This window comes from Seriola lalandi, unplaced genomic scaffold (genome assembly GCF_002814215.2).
Source record: "Seriola lalandi dorsalis isolate HSWRI2012SDOR001 ecotype SW California unplaced genomic scaffold, Sedor1 jcf7180002054692, whole genome shotgun sequence".
NCBI lineage: Eukaryota > Metazoa > Chordata > Actinopteri > Carangiformes > Carangidae > Seriola > Seriola lalandi.
In genome coordinates, this window is record NW_019525245.1 from 3,632,078 (window position 1) to 3,648,193 (window position 16,116).

The following is a 16,116-nucleotide window of genomic DNA, read 5'->3' on the forward strand; positions in this document are numbered from 1 at the left end:
TTCAAGGAATAAAGAGTAAATTAAGCTTTTTTTTTTTGATTTTGATTTTTTTGATTTGATTTTGATTTATCTCAAATCTGTAGTCTTTGTTTAAACTTTTTCACAGAAACCTATTTGTGTTTAGCTTTCTAAACCACAACTAGAATGTTTGTTAAAACACAGATGTATGCCTTCATCACACCAAGATAATATATATAGATTCTCGTGTATATTCCCACCTGGCACTGTAGACTTTTACTGTTGTCGCTAAAATGAAGTTTACTCTGTGCTACTTAACCAAATGACTCAAGAAACACAACTATGGTATGTTAATCACTCCAAATTTTTGTCATCATTTTCTCAACCACAATATACATTTTTCGTCTTAAGCTTTTACATGTTTATTATCTCCTCTTGATTGTGTTTGTTCTAAGTGCTGCTGTTTGGTATTTGTTCTGTTAAATACATTCATTTGAAATGAATATGGTGTTTTTTTTTCCCATGATTCTGCTTTTGTCTTCTATAATATATTAAATTAAAGGTGTTCAAGCTGATTGGTGATGAAGTGTATACAAGGAAACACATGAAGGAGCCTCAAAGTCAACATTGCTGTGAGATAAGGACTGAATCATGTTGAAGAATTGATTTCTCGTGATGAATTAAAGGATTAATACAAAGGACAGAAACCCTAACCCTAACCATTGAAGCATAATAAAATACTCACATGTAATGTAAGTGTCAAAGGAAACTTAGTTTTGATGTAACACAACAGACTCTTAGATGGATCTATTTTGTTAAATTTGATATACGTTTATTTAATTTCTTATTCATCTTAACTATGTATTAGAAGCAGAAACTTTTGTGTCCTTAATTTAAACTGTGTGGTAGAATCACATTTGATAGTGTTTAAACTAATACATATTGTGACTGGGAGCTTCCTGCCAAAAAGTGGGCAAAAGGCAAACAAATTTCCTTGTATCTTGTATAGGATGATAGGAGGGTAGGTAATTCAGTTTTGATTGTCTATATAAAATCTTAACATTAGACAAAAATGATATCATCAGTGAAACATTTGTCTGTTGCTGCCAGCTACTGTACAACATAAACAATGCATTCTGCAGTCGGCTTTCCGACTTCCTGTTCAGAACTTGGAGGTTTTGTTTCTGACCAGCAGAGAGCAGCATTTCCTTTATCCTTCACTAATTCACACATGCACAAATACTTGCATATACACATGCAGTAGGTAGTAATAGGAAAATATGTTTTTTACCTTAAGTTGGTGATTTGTTTTAGGCTGTAGGACCAACACAACTTGTACGGAGTAGCACTGCAGCTTTGTTGTGAACAAAAGAGTTTTTGACTAGACACTAAATCTTAATCACTGAAAAATTGCCACACAGTGTGCGTTGCCTTAAGAGCATAATTCCTTAATAACATCTGTAGTTGAGCTCACAACAGCAGCAGCTGAGACACTATTCCTGCCAGTAGTCAGTGTCCTCTGCAGGACGGAGGATACATCCAGCAGCACATACACTGGCTCTGTGCACCGTAGGAGAGCGGTGGCTACAAAAGGTGCTAAAACAAGATTCCAATTATTTCATTTCTGCTGTTGTTTCACTCAATTACACTTGGATTTTACTGTAAAGTCAGTATCATCCCCTCTGTTCATTTGGAGGCATTAAGGGCACTGGCACTGAAGGTGTTAAGACTCCCACGAAAGGCTGGGTAGGTCAGAGGGCAGGGGTCACAGTAGACAGGGAAATTGAGATAAAGACGGGTGCCATTTTTTTCCCGTCCCTTTGGCTTAGAACTACAGGCAAAAAAAAAGGAAAAACAAAAGATAGAGCACAGGGAGGAAAGATTTATTGATCTACTTGGCAGAAAAATGAAAATACATGCAATATTACATAACCTAGATTAGGTTTCGTCTCAGTGAGTATGATCAGTGGTGAAGGATTTATACTGGACAGGAGAGGGGTTTACTAAGCTCTTTAAAGAAAAACACCTCGCATTGCAGTGGCACTGCAGGGTTATTAAATGATCTTGAGTCCAGATGCTTCATTAGTTTTTCTGTCAGGAGAATGTGCAAAAAATACAGATTGTTGGAAATAAAAAAAAACCCCACACATTGCATTCAGGCTCTGTCATTTGTCAAACAGCATCAAAGATTGCGTGACGGCAGTGTGGCTGGTTGAAATAATATTACAAAATAATGAGACATGTGTAACAGCTTTCTTAATTGTAGCACCTCGAAAGTCTAAAAATAGTACATGGTACTTAAAATACTACTCATCACTTCAGAGCATGAGAAGAAATAGTTCAGATTCTCTTTAAAACTTTTGCATGCACATATTTAATTCGCCTTAATGAGTACAAAAAGTTCTCAGGTCTCGTTAAAATTTTTTTGGCTCTGAATAAAAATAGATTCACATGTAGCAATCAGAAATATACAATGAGTTTGCAAAGTGTAAGAATAGACAAACATTTTATATGTTAAAAACTGTGCAAAAGAGTGCTTTGCAGAATGGTGGAGGAATAAACAGTTCTAATGAAAAAGAGTGAGAATAGTGCTGTCTAATGGACAGTAAAGGATGGAAAGCTCTATTTTCCAATAATGACGTTTCTGTAGCCCTTGACGTGACACAGCTTGTTGCTGTCGAAGTCGACCACCAGCTTTCTCAGCCCAGAATGGGTGGGAGTGAAATATATTTTCACCTTGGCATCTTCCCCTGGTCCCACTGAGGAGGACAGGCTGTGGGATAAATATTTAAACATTAATTTTGTGACACACGCAGGGGGGGCTTTATCACAGTCTTCAGACTGATCGCATAAATATATTTAGACAATTGATTACCACTGACAGGGACAGCTATGACTATTTATGGAGATGGTGCTGAGATGGTGAGTGAAGGTTTGACATATGCTTTAATAAGTGTTTCATGAACTTTTTAATCTACCAGAGCTCTGGCCAAAAAATAGCGCTGATCATGAAAATGCATCATGTTCATGCAGTCAGACATCCAAAGCTGCACACAGTAAAGTACTTGATTGGCTCCTCCTCACTTTACTCACTGAATAAGATTAAAGTATTTAGGGAGCTCATTGTTGAGTAATAACAAGCGGGCAGTTCATCCAGTGCATTCTGTCTACATCCACTGCTTGCTCCAGTAAACGCCTGTGCTGCATGTTTTCTTTACCAGTGGGCTCCTGTCCTGACTAAACAGCAGCGCATCCAGCCAGACATCTGGACGAGACCGTGACCAGGACAAGAAATCATAAAACCAAATAATACATATCTCATAGTTTGGAATTCAAATGGTGATGAAAATTTCCATCACACAGGATCATATGATGTACAAAGGTCCTGGTATGTATTTTTGTTTCTTTTCTGCTTCTTTGTCTTGAAGAAAAAAATATTCAAATGACTGAATAAGGGAGAAATTGAGGTCTACTGAGGAAAATGTCACAGTTTCTAATTTATGTCTGGTCAGTTGGCGCTCTGTGTGAGAGAAGAAGGGCAAACTCAAAAGCTGGATCACGAGACACTCATACCTCTCAGAGATGACGTTTCCCCCGGTGAGGTTGGCCCCCTCGATGCTGAAGCAGCAGTTCTCCAGCGGCTCTGGCAGCGGGTTTTGGAGGGTGATCTCTGCAGCCAGTTTTCGATTCTCCTTGGGTTCACCCAGGATCTGCAGAGCAAAGCCACCTTGCGTTATTAGGTAATGAAAGTCTCAATGTAGTTACAATACAGTTTTGCTTGGCCAAAGCTCTTTGAATACACAGGAAGAGGCACTGATTTCACAGTATACAATCATGCAGCTAAGACAAAGTATTGTAGGTTGAATTTGCCTTAAACTGGACATTGTGTATGTAATTCTTTGCCATTGTTGTACCATAATAATACATCCAGACTGGTTAAAACGTCCATATCTGTTGTTGCAAGTTACTGTACTCACTCTGACTTTGATTTCAGGATTCTCCAGCACAATGTTTCTCACTGTCAGTATTGTCTCTTTGGTGGTGTAGTCCAACAACAGAGCTGCCAGCCGGATTAAGTTGTCCTCAGTGACTAGGCCACCGTACTTAGAGTAGTTCAACCTCAGTGGAACCCGCCTCTCTAGAGGAACGTACACAACACATTTAAAACTCACGTCAAGTGTATAAAGCGTATGCATGTGAACACCACACCGTGAAGTGTCTTACCTGCTCCTGGTGCGAGTTCTACATTGAGCAGATCTTTAAAGCCACAGTTCCCTCCCAGGAACCCATTGTAGGACACAGCGCAGGATCCAAACACCAGGCGGCATTTCTTGTCGCTTTGCGTGTTGTTAGTAACCACAGCAAACACGTCAAAGTCGCAGCCCTTCCTCATGTCTGACGTCACCTTGACGGCGAGGTGTAGGCCTTGATTCTGCTGCTGGTGGAGCAGCTTGTTTTGGTGGTCGGCCTTCTTGAAAACCTCCCGCTCTTCATCAGAACCTAGCAATGTGGATGCAAAGAAATCAAACACTGAATAAGAGAAGTCTTAAATTTGCCAAATTTAAGTTTTACCATCCAGAACACTCGACTTCCATAGTATATTCAACATGTCAAACGGTCTGTGTGAGTAAAGCAGCATAAACCTGACCTTCTTAAACAAAGGCAGTTAAGACTTGAGTTTATGTACATTAAGATGAACACAAATGCTGATAAGAAATGAAGGAATTTACACAGCAAGTGACCTTGGTGTGACCTGCCGGTATGCAGAGGAAGTTTGTATATACTGGAGGTAAAAGCATATTTTGACATCCTGAGAAATATACTTTAAGTTAGGTTTGTCTACATGTATGATATACAGTAGCGTACGGTGTGGTGTTCTCTACCTTCAGGATACTTGTAGAGATGAGTGATGTCCTCTCTGGCATCACTGCCCACGCTCTTTGTGCTGATTTTCTGGCCTATGGCTACAGTGTTAGTGACTCTTGATGTGCTGCCATCTTTTTTCTTCATGAAGGTGATGGCGTCAGCGTTGACCTCAGCAAAGACAAATGGGGCATCATACTTGAACATGAGCTCGCCCTCCTTGATGGCCCTGACAGGGACGGGGCCACAGCAGTACACTCCTGAGGGAGGATGTGACAACTGATATTATAGATCCACCTCGGTGAACAGAAATATCATCATGGGTGCGCTGGTGCAGAGCGGTTGTTACCTTCACTTTTCTCCTGAGGTGTAGGGTCACTGGCCTGCCAGCCATTAAAATCTGATTTAAGGTCAGGCCTGGTCATCCAGCTCTCCACCCAGCAGTGATAGTTCCTACAGATACAACACACACCATCAGCTTGATCCTACACTTACACTTTCTGGCTGACTTAAGTTAAGTCGGAACTAAACCTCTGATGTGTAAATCTCTACTCTCAGGGTTTGTATAAACATCATTTCCCTTTCATAAATAATGAAATCAGGGGGGTGTTACAAACGCATGGGAGGTACATCTGATTAAAAAGTGTTCTGTTTATTCCCCAAGAAAGCGTTCATTAAATCTATTTGAGGTAAAGTACAGAAACTAAAATACGAATTAAACAGCTTTCAAAGTTTCTTACTGTGACTTTTAAGTAATTCACAGTCGTCCTGACAATCTCCTTTACACAAATAAATTTGTCTTCGGAGTGTATGTGCCTTTTTTCTTCACAATATGTAGAGTTACTACATTCCACGTACATTAATACTAAACAAACCTGCCTCCTACTGTAATATTACATACCTAAAACATACGTGTACTTACCAGATCATTTCTTTGGACTGAATGAGTTCTCCATTTTCGTTGATGAAGCGTTCAATCACCAGGTTGCTGTTGCTGTCGTGGGCTGACAGGTAGTTGGTGACGACTCTGCAGGGAATGCCAAGGGCTCTGGAAACTGACGGGGTATAAAAATAACTTACATACGTGTTGTGATACTCTAAGGAGGAGCAAAACCTATATCATAAATGTGTGTGTACATATATGGTGTTATGTTGCTATGTTGTCTGTTTGAGACAAATCACGTGTGTTTTCTAGTGATAGGCCAACAAGCTTTGCTCTGTCATATCTTACTTGAGCAGGCCACTGCAGCGAACACCCAGCACTGTCCGTAGCGCACAGGCTGACAGGCTTGTGTGTCCCAGTTGCGCAGAATCTCCAGACTGCCCCTCCAAAACATGGGGCTCACACCTCCTTCGTAACCATCTGTCCATTTTCCCAGCAACACCCCTCTGTCGTCATTACAATTCACCTGACAGGCAAAGGAAAGGACTATAAATATATACATATTTAATATAGGAAATACAAGATTTTATTTCTTTGGTAAGACACACTTATAGGGATATCTACGAAGCATCAGAAATGCATATCTGGCTTACCATGGCACTCAGCACTCTGGACACATAGATGGGATTTCTCCTCCCTGAGCAGTCTTTGCCAGGATTCCTCTGACATTTAGGATTCATATCCAGGATCCTCAGACAGACATCAAGAATTCCACCTTCAAACTGAACAAAAAAAGTATTACTGCACATCAGTTGTTTGTCATTATTCACCTTTTAATAAAAACAGGTGTAAACACACAGCAAATTAGATGCTTAATTCTGACATTCGTCAAAAATAATGCTCTGCTAATGCTAATGCCAAGCTAATTACACTGTATCAGAAGAAAAGGCTGTAAAAAGATAACACTCCCCTCATTTATCAGAACAACACTGATTAGTGTCAGATATCAACATGTCAGTTCATTTCTGTGGCAAATGTTCAGGAATTACTGTATGTTATGAGTTATGCAATGGACCAGTAATCACTTGATAAGCGGTTATTTCCCTGTTATCAATATAAACTCTGTCAGAATGTTGGCTGGCCTCGTTGACTATGCCCATGTGATTAAGTGAAGCTGACAGTATCGCTGTTGGTGTTGGTACCTGGCCAAAGTTCCAGGGCAGGGGTATGGGATGTTTGGCACTGCCTCGAAAGATGAGTCCATCCTGTGACAAGACATATTCTGCCAAACTCTGCTCATTCTCCATGTATACTGCATCACCTGCAGCCAAGAAACATAACAAACATGTGTGAGACTGCTCTAATACATGTCCTAATTAGTATATTACTGGTATAGTGTTGGTCTTAATTCCCTGGAAACTAAAAGCACATATATTTTCACCCTGCAGGTGATAAGAGTTTAGTCACTGCATTTCAATGAAATTTGAAACTTCCACTTTACTTAAAGAGAATCTGGTTATCTTAGCTTAGCATAAAGACTGAAAACAGGAGGAAACATCTCCTTAATTAGCATGTTATATTTCATTTGCATGTTGTTAGGCAATTCCAGTCTTTATGCTACACTAAGCGAACCAGCTGCTCGTGTAGCCTTACATTTACGAGATAGATATGAGAGTGGTGTCGATTTCCGCATCTAACTCCATCTAACTCTGGCATGAAAGATGATCATCAAAACCCTTTGCAGTCTAAAATCCCTCACACAGGATCCACTGCATGACAGCTTGAAGTATGGTCTGTTTACCCACCTGGGCACCAGGGGTTAAAGAGCAGGATAAACTCAATCCGCCCTGATCGCCCCAGGGTCAGGGTGTAGCGGCCTATAGGTGCATCAGGGGCGGAGCAGATGGACAGGGTCACCATGTCCCCAGGGGGGCTGATGACAGCGGCGCTCCAGCGGGAAGTGTCAATGTTGGCAGACAGACCGAAGGAGGCTCTGGTGCCATACTGCTCAGAAGGCTGAGGACCTGCATGTGACAGTGGTAAATATGGTTATAGCTCTGCATGTGGGAAGAAGCAAAGAGATTTTAGTGAAATATTTGTGTTTGGGAAATGGAAAATCACAGGATAAAGCCATTTTCACTGTTTTCTCTAACCATGCTACATTTAGTTGAAACATCCCAGGAATCTTATCATGCATGTTCAGTGTAACTGTATAATGGCACCTAATTAAGACCAAAACTGGCTGGGATTCAAGTCTCACTCTGCGACCTCATTGACAGTCAAGTACTAGAATTATGTAAACTTAAAATCATTTGTAAACTAAAGGCAGGTTGTTTGATCATTTCTCACTGGGTGGGATGAACAGTCCTCCTCCTATCCATTCAAATGTATTTGACTTTCAAAGATTGATATTGTTATCTGTGATTATACACATGCTTTCCTGTTGGCAACCAACACTTCCTGTTTAAAGAGTTTGGGCAAGCAGCAGCTGTCTTATCAAACTTTACTTGAGAAGTTTATCCAGATATCAAAAGAGGAGAAGAGTCGGCTCATTTTCTGTGTCTCTCTAAGTTATTCTGGCGGCAGAAGCATGGGAATGCAGTAGCTGTCTGGGGCTCCAAATAATAACGGCAAAGTCCATTAACACCGGCAGTACTATGAGGGAGAGGCTTAGGTTAACAATGGAAACAACAACAGAACATTGTACAGTTTCATGTAATGAAGCTCAATGTAAAAGCCAGTAGCAGATACACTGAACAAAAATGACCTTGTTTCCTTCCTTCCTCTCAATGAGAGGACATACTGTAACTACGGTGTTTTTTCCCTCATCCTCTTTTCATTATAAGATCATTATGACACACATGTTTCATCTTGTCAAAGTGCTGCTTACTTACTTTTTCAGTCTAAAGGTTTTAATCAAGTATCAACCATTGGACAGAAACTTCAAAAATATCTGAAAGCATGTTAAAAACACAAATGTGATAGTTTGTGAGGACATAAGAGGGGGTATAGCTCAATGGTAGAGCATTTGACTGCAGATCAAGAGGTCTCTGGTTCATATCCAGATGCCCCCCTGGACTTGACAGATTTCACATCTATCTTTGAAATTATAGTTATTCCAATACAAATTCCTCTGAGACTCCCTAAAATACTAAATTGAGAGTCGGCGAGCATGTGAGTCTATGCACCTATCCCATACTGATAGACTTTAATGTTTCACATCCAGAAAAAATGGCACTTATCCAGAAAATCCATTCTTTCTTGCCGCCCTAAAACAGTGGCCTACACAGGAAGTTGTGCTGCACAGCCACTGGCAGCCACTGTGAAAGAGCAACAAAGAATAATTGATTTCTTTAGCCATTGGTTAGCTACTACCTATAAATTATTGAGAATTATTACATTTTGACTAAGTGTTTCTGTTTTAATTGGTGCAGCCATTGAGTGAGATACACAGCAATAAGTCGGAAAGCCTCAACATTGGACAGCTTGCAGTGGTAGGCTACAACAGTTTTAAATTCTTTTTCCATATGTTGTAAAGATAAGACCCAAAATGGACACTGTAAGCAGACTACTTGATTACTATAAGTGAATTATTTGAACAGCCTTTGTATAAGAATAACTCTGTCCCAAGCGTTTTGATCCATAGAAGCAGTCGATCACTGTAACCATGGTCACTACGAGCAGTACAAAAAGAGAGATTCTATGACATTCATGTATTTGTTCATGTTTTACAAAGGGTTTAACCTGAGCCATGCCATACAAAAATGACAGCAATTATATCACATCCATACAGGGACGGTAGCATACAGCTGTTGAAAACATTTTTTTAACACATTGGTATCGGATCGGTACTCGGACATACAAGTTCAGGTATCGGAATAGATATCGATAAGGAAAAAATGGGATATCTATCTATATTCTATCTATATTAAAAATCCTTAAACCACTGTTGGATAAAATGCTGAATGCAGTTATTAAGTGTTATTTTAAAATAAGAGAGTAGTACCTGTTTCTGCAACACAGTCAAGAGAGCTGACTCCTGGTTGATAGCTTGCAGAGCGAAGATACAGGCTGATTGTGAAGGGTTGTCCTCTCCTCACGATCAGACGATCTACACCGTTGAGTTCAGTACGATGGTCGGTGTTGTTAAACTCACACTCCAGGTTCCAGCGTTCAATGTCCAGAGCTTAAAAGAAGAAGAAAAAAAAAACTAAAATATAACCCAATAAAAGAGATTGATGTTATTCAAAATATAAAGTAAATGCACATCAAGTATCATTCTTATGAATGAAGTATGTGAGTTACTACCATGACTGTAACTAGAGAAATACTTGTTCTATTATTCAGTGTGTTACAGTAGGTTTTGTAAGAATTCTTGCAATTTTCTACAATTGTTATAAATGTGTTGCTCTATTTAGAGAAATAAACACTGAGCTAAATCTTACAACCTTGAAACCAAGGGAAGAGTTTCCTCGGACAAAAGGGGTAAAATTATAGTTCTCTTTAAAACAAAGCCGAAGGCCATGATTGGTTGGTTACCCAAAGACAACATGACATTAACAAACCAGAAAGAAGCCATGGACAAGCTGGAGAGTCACTAATATAAGGATGAACATCAGGATGAGCATAGGGTCTGATACCAGATGCCAAGAAAAAGAGGCCTTAACACAGAACATCTGTAATGCAATAGCAATGTGTTTCACTTTCTTCCCACATTCCAATAAACCTACCATAGGTACAGAACGAATAACTGATGAAACAAAAGATAATGATAAACAAATGATTCCTGCTAATTTCACTTTGACAACAGACTGTAGCAATTAAAAAGTATTTCAGTATAACCACTGAAACTTTGTAAAGTATATACATCTGTGTTTAGCTCCTTAGTCAGTGCCTTGGTTCTTCTTTTAATTTAACAGGAAGATGATGTATATGCTTATGAAACACTTAAAAATGCTACAAGAAAGTCTTGGTGAAGTGCAAGTTGTAAAATGTATAGCTGGTGTAGGATGAGGGATGTTTACAAGGTGTAACAATTACAAATGTATTTTTACAGCAGACTTGCGGTCAATTATCCAGGAAACCGTAGTTAATCAGATTCTAGATTTCCTCATGTTGTGGTCGTGAATGTGTTTTTTTTTTTTTTTTTTCCTGAAAAGTGAATTTATTTCCTTTCCACAAATTCAATTTCATAATGACTTCACTTTCCTGAGTGACTTTAAAAGGAGCTTGGTTAAATGTTTGTAAAGGGCTCATTATTTCATCTTCAAAGCCACTACACATTCTGTGGACTTTGGACCGTGGACTGCAGGACACTCACAGTCATTTATGGAAAGATAATTTTGTCTCATAAAGCTTTCTATATGAGTTTAACAAGAGGGGAACACAGAGAGTCAGTCACTCCTTGTGAGGTGTGCAAACACACAACCACCTCCTCTCTCCAGTGTGTGTTGTGACTAACAGACTCCCACCCTTGGATTTCCTGTTTGTAGGAAAACTTAAGGTCCTCCTATATAATGCCTTCAAAGTCCTCCTGCTGCTGGCTAACCACTGGCTGGGCTGTTCCATGTCAGGAGGTTAACATCTCCCCATTTACATGAGAAAAACCCTGGAAACAAGAATGCAGTGATGGTGTCAAGGCTGGGCTAGACTTAAATAAACAAAGACTAAGCTGCAAAGACTTCCTGCTGTTTTACAAGAAGTCCATGAGGGATCATTCCTCAGTACTTCTCAGGGCTCTGATGTTTTACTGAACTCGACCTTTGCTCAGTTCCTAATTGAAGACGTTAGTGTATCTAATTGGGGCAAATGCCTTAAAGATGACAATGCTAACTATCCCGGGACAACTGGAGATTGTTGTAGGCAGAGGACTGTTCAGTCTGTTCATACTCACCCGCCATTTAACTCACATTTGATCGGTGCAAACATCAAGTATCAAGTATGAGCATCGCACTGGAGCACAGATGCTATTTAACAGTTTATTGAAGAACCAGCAGGAGAAATAAATATCTAACATGGTTCCCAGAAGTTCCAATTTTTTCTCCTTTTTCTTTGGAAAAACAGAGGAGTTTTGCATAAATCACACTCAAGTGAGGCAAGAGAGCCCCATTAAACGGTTCCTCATCTTACACAATGTGAAAACAATTAACATACTAAAGTCTGCAACCCAAAATCTTCAGAAACAACAGAATAAGTGTGCAATGACGTAATTCCTTTGGATTTGCTCTCAACCCACAGTGCCAGCTGGTATGCATGTGTGTTGTCAAGCCAGACTCAATACATTTCATTGTTTTACAGTTTATTCTATAGGGTCACATAACTTGTAGCAGCCCAGTGCTCTAATATGAATGCAGGGGGGAGACTTTCCTCAGCCTTGGCCCTGCCTTATTCACTAAGCTTTACATACTGCACACACCCACGCTTCGCTCCCACTCCACCAACCATGACCCACACTGCAGAGGGACCGTCTCTGTGGCAGCACTGAGCCCAGCATTAGCCTAATAAGGAAATTAAAGCAAAATGCCACTCATGTCAACTGGGCAGACTATTTTAACCTTGGAAAAATAAATATGCAAACTCCCATCTGAAGAAAAAGAACTTTTCAGTCTTGCAGGTAACACCCATGCTGAATTCAGAGCTTCATCACAGGCGCTTTCAATTTAAAATGAATGTTTTGTGCATGTTTAACAGTAGGAAAACAGGTGACGCTGATTCATCGATGTGCTGTTTATTCTAAAAACTAGGATTTCCAGCAAGTTTTGCTTTATATTTGTATTTAGTTGCTCCTACAGACTGACTTTTCCTGTGAATAAGAAGATTAAAATATACCAACTGGCAAAAACTGTACATTTCTTGTAAGATTCAGACTAGGTGGTTCCAGTTATCCAATACACACACACACACATACAAAAATGCATTGAATCTAAAATAGAAACCTGTATGTCTGTTCTACTAAAGAGTGGCTAACAGCCCTCCTTAGATATCTGTGGTATGCTTCACTCACAAGTCAACAGCAATTTCAACTTTTAGAGGTGATACAGAGCAGACCTGAAGGCTTGACCAGTTTCTGGTCAGGGATGTTTTGAATGCCTTTACAAGAGTTTAAAGCAAACTATTTGTAGGGTGCAGTGTGTGCGCTTGTAAAGATAGCAGCAGTTAAACGGTGGAGGCTCCAACTGCTCTCAGCTGTTATTGTAAATGTTAAGGTCCCAGGGCAACAATAATCTGTTCAAACATGAGGGTGTAACATTTTTCAAATGCACTGGACTTCAGATGTCTGATGAAACGTCTGCTTGAAAGAGCACCCAATCCACCAACTCAGGGTGATGATATGTGAAGGCTGCGACAACTGTACCTCTGCAACCCTCTCAGCATGATAGTGACAATGATATACTTCAGTGGAAGCCTGACCTTCCTGGACTTTCACTTCTCAGTCACTGACAGAAAAAGTTCATCATAAAAATACACTGACAGTGAGCAGCATTTAAGTTATATTAACACAAAGAACCATATTAGGAAATGCTTTGAAGAAAACATCAAAGCACAATCCAGGGGGAACTTACTTGAATACATTACACTGTGTCACTGAATCGACATTTATGTATTTCTAACCATTTAGTTAGTTATAAACTGTTATTAAATAGCAAAGAGTTTCCAGTTTTTTTTTAAACACAGGTAATTTATGGTGTGCTTTAAAATAAATAAAAGTCTGTGTGACTTACCTTGTGCCATGACTGCTGCTGTTTTCTTTGGCTAAACTGTGTCTTCAGTGGATCTTCTGCTCAGACGAGAATCTCGTGTCTAGCCCTGTCTGCCCGTGCTTATCTCGGTCTGGCTAATATAGTCCTCCTTCTGCCAGTGAGTCCGAGGGTGGGCGTGACGCGACCTTCCCCTACCCCGGAGGGGCGGTGTGCGTGCACATATGTTGCATTGTTGCATTACACATTCTGTGCATGATTCATCCGAGTCTACGTCAGATAGAGTAAGATCTATTGCGGAGTTACCAAATCATAAGTGCTTTACCTTTCTGTTTGGCGGTGGAGTCAGTAGATTTCCAAAAGGTTTTAATGTTTTGATGATGAGTCAAGGGAAAACAACAGCAGGAGAGAAGCAGCTGAGTGATATGCAACGGTTCAAAAAGTTACCTATCAATCAACTGCTGTTGTATTTTAGTTACACTCAAATCTTATCAGGGCACTTGAAATGTTGTATTTTTCTTATTGTCAACAAAAGAGCAGAACCGATAATGCAGTATATTCAGGGACATAACACAAAAATCTGGGCTGTCTCAGTGAGCCCCCTTCTTTAATGATCCATTGCCTCTCCTGTATGAATAACTAAATCAATAAGTCTAAGCCTATGGATCTGTAGTGGTAATCAGTAGTGTTTTAAACAAATTGTAAAAAAAAATTTCTCATCATCCTGTGATCATTGTGTGAAGGTTTCTATGTGAGTTTTAAGAACATTACAAAATGTTAATTACGTCAGAGTTCGTGGGTCTTCATTATATGCTGAGCACGAGACAAAGATGGAAGACCATCTTACTCTGGCCTCTACACTCAGAGCGGATTTTCTTTCACTGTATGTCATAAAAATAATAAAAAATTGAATGAGATCTCACCGGAATCATGTTTTATTTGCAGAATTAAGGTGAATTAGTGTTGCAATAGTAAAAGTAGAATGCATAGTAAAACATACAAAATAGGTAGCCTGACTATTAAAATTGAACATTGCAATCACTATCAAACGGATTGACTGATGCTGATATTGATAGACATATTAAATAACCTTTCCGATGTTGCTGAAGGTTTATTTCCTTTAGCGAAACTCATCAAAACACTATAGTAAACTAATCATCCTCATGTGCTCAACTGGTTGATTGTCAAGCAATTTATTCTATTTAATTACAGCATTAGTTTACTTAATACTAATAATGCTTATATAATGCTAATAATATCAAAATTACAGATAAAAACAAGGCATTTGAGGGCCCCTGGTAACTTAGTGCCACTATGTTTCCCCTGAGTACATTGAACCCATTAACTGCCTTTGTAACCACATGTGCCAGTGTGTGAGCCACACCTTAGCACTGGGTGATGTGTCCTTTAATCATGATAAACAGGATTTGTCATAGTAGTAGTTTATTTTGAGTTAACCCCCCATACTCCCCTGCTATTTCAGATATTCACTAGCATTTAGTAATCCAAAATAGTCCCCAACAAATGTATTCTTTGAATAACAGTTGGGCACTGTAATTTATAATGCCCAAATATTATGTATCTGTCCCTTTTGCACATATAAAAGACACATTTGAGCCTTAAGTAGGAACCAGTGATTTTACTGCTGAGAACTGATGAGAAAAGTATTGAATACTTCTTGTCTACGAAAGGTTTAAATCTGTAAGTCGCGTCTACTACTGAGTTAACTTAACATCGCATGTCCTTTATAAACTACACTTCAAACCTCCTTTGAGGCTACGACAGAGCATCTTCTCCATCACAAAAAAATTGTCTTAGTACATAATGAGGTCAAGAAGGGACTGTATGCACAGGTCCAAGCGCACAAAAGGACAAATTGTACAAGCAGCATTTCAAATCAAAGCAAATTGGTTTCTTCTTCTTTGGAAAAACTTGCTACAGTTTTTTGTCCTGTGCTCAAGACAACAAGTACAAATTATGCAACAAAAATGCAAATGTCAGTATAGAATTTGTAATTATAACTATGTCAGTAAAAGCAGAGGATGATGCCAGTCATATGGTTTGAAGTGCTCTCGGCAGACTAGTTTTAACTACAAACATGAGTCGTGGCTCCAGAGTTGGGCATTACGTCAGAGAAGTGAATTCAGTGATTAACAGAAATGAAACCAAAGCCAGAGCTCTGTCCAAACCTGCACAGTGGAAATGACTGAGAGTCTTTGCCAAGGCAGGCTTGGCTACTTCAGAGTGAATGGCATCTATCACCTGTACTCACTTCCAGGTTAAATAATAAATGTTTGGCTGTTTAAAAAAAAAAAGGGGGGGCGGGGGGGATTTCAGTCAAGAGTGCCAGCGTTAGAGTTATGATGATAGCAAAAGAAAAAAATTGAAAAGACAGAGAAAACAGTGGAACACAGTGGTTTTTAGAGTAAAATCCCCAGAAAATAGACCTTAAATATACAATTAAAAAATAATAAAGACAGCTCTATCAATAATAATTAAAACATTCACACTGAATGCAGGACTTCTGTTGCTTGTGGCAAAGGCACAGACATGGATGATACTATTGTTATGGCTACATCTGTATTATATGTTCATTTCTAAGCTATATTTGAACTGAGGTTGGCATAAGTTTTAATACAAATATTATGTTTTCAAATCTAAAACTGGCTGTAAGTGACGTTTATTGTAAAAACACAGATAAAGACAAACACTTCA

General features: G+C 39.3%; 1 protein-coding gene and 1 non-coding gene across 2 annotated transcripts; one reads left to right on the top strand and one right to left on the bottom strand.

The window, feature by feature from the left end:
- Positions 1-1,820: 1,820 nt before the first annotated feature.
- tgm2b (transglutaminase 2b) lies at positions 1,821-13,549 on the bottom strand. Its single transcript, XM_023423710.2, has 13 exons — positions 13,426-13,549; positions 9,711-9,890; positions 7,510-7,728; positions 6,907-7,025; positions 6,358-6,486; positions 6,053-6,230; positions 5,744-5,876; positions 5,171-5,274; positions 4,842-5,081; positions 4,183-4,458; positions 3,936-4,096; positions 3,532-3,668; positions 1,821-2,731 (listed from the first exon to the last, which is right to left on the bottom strand). The coding sequence occupies exons 1-13, from the start codon at positions 13,433-13,435 to the stop codon at positions 2,581-2,583; spliced, it is 2,037 nt and encodes a 678-aa protein (XP_023279478.1). The 5' UTR covers positions 13,436-13,549; the 3' UTR covers positions 1,821-2,580.
- trnac-gca (transfer RNA cysteine (anticodon GCA)) lies at positions 8,707-8,778 on the top strand. The gene has a single exon. It is a non-coding gene; the product is annotated as a tRNA-Cys (tRNA).
- Positions 13,550-16,116: the final 2,567 nt, after the last annotated feature.

Coding starts and splice junctions, on each gene's coding strand:
- tgm2b (XM_023423710.2), bottom strand. Junction 6,231..6,357: donor CCAGAGTGCTGAGTGCCATG/GTAAGCCAGATA, acceptor TTTGCCTGTCAG/GTGAATTGTAATGACGACAG. Junction 2,732..3,531: donor GGAAACGTCATCTCTGAGAG/GTATGAGTGTCT, acceptor TTTATCCCACAG/CCTGTCCTCCTCAGTGGGAC.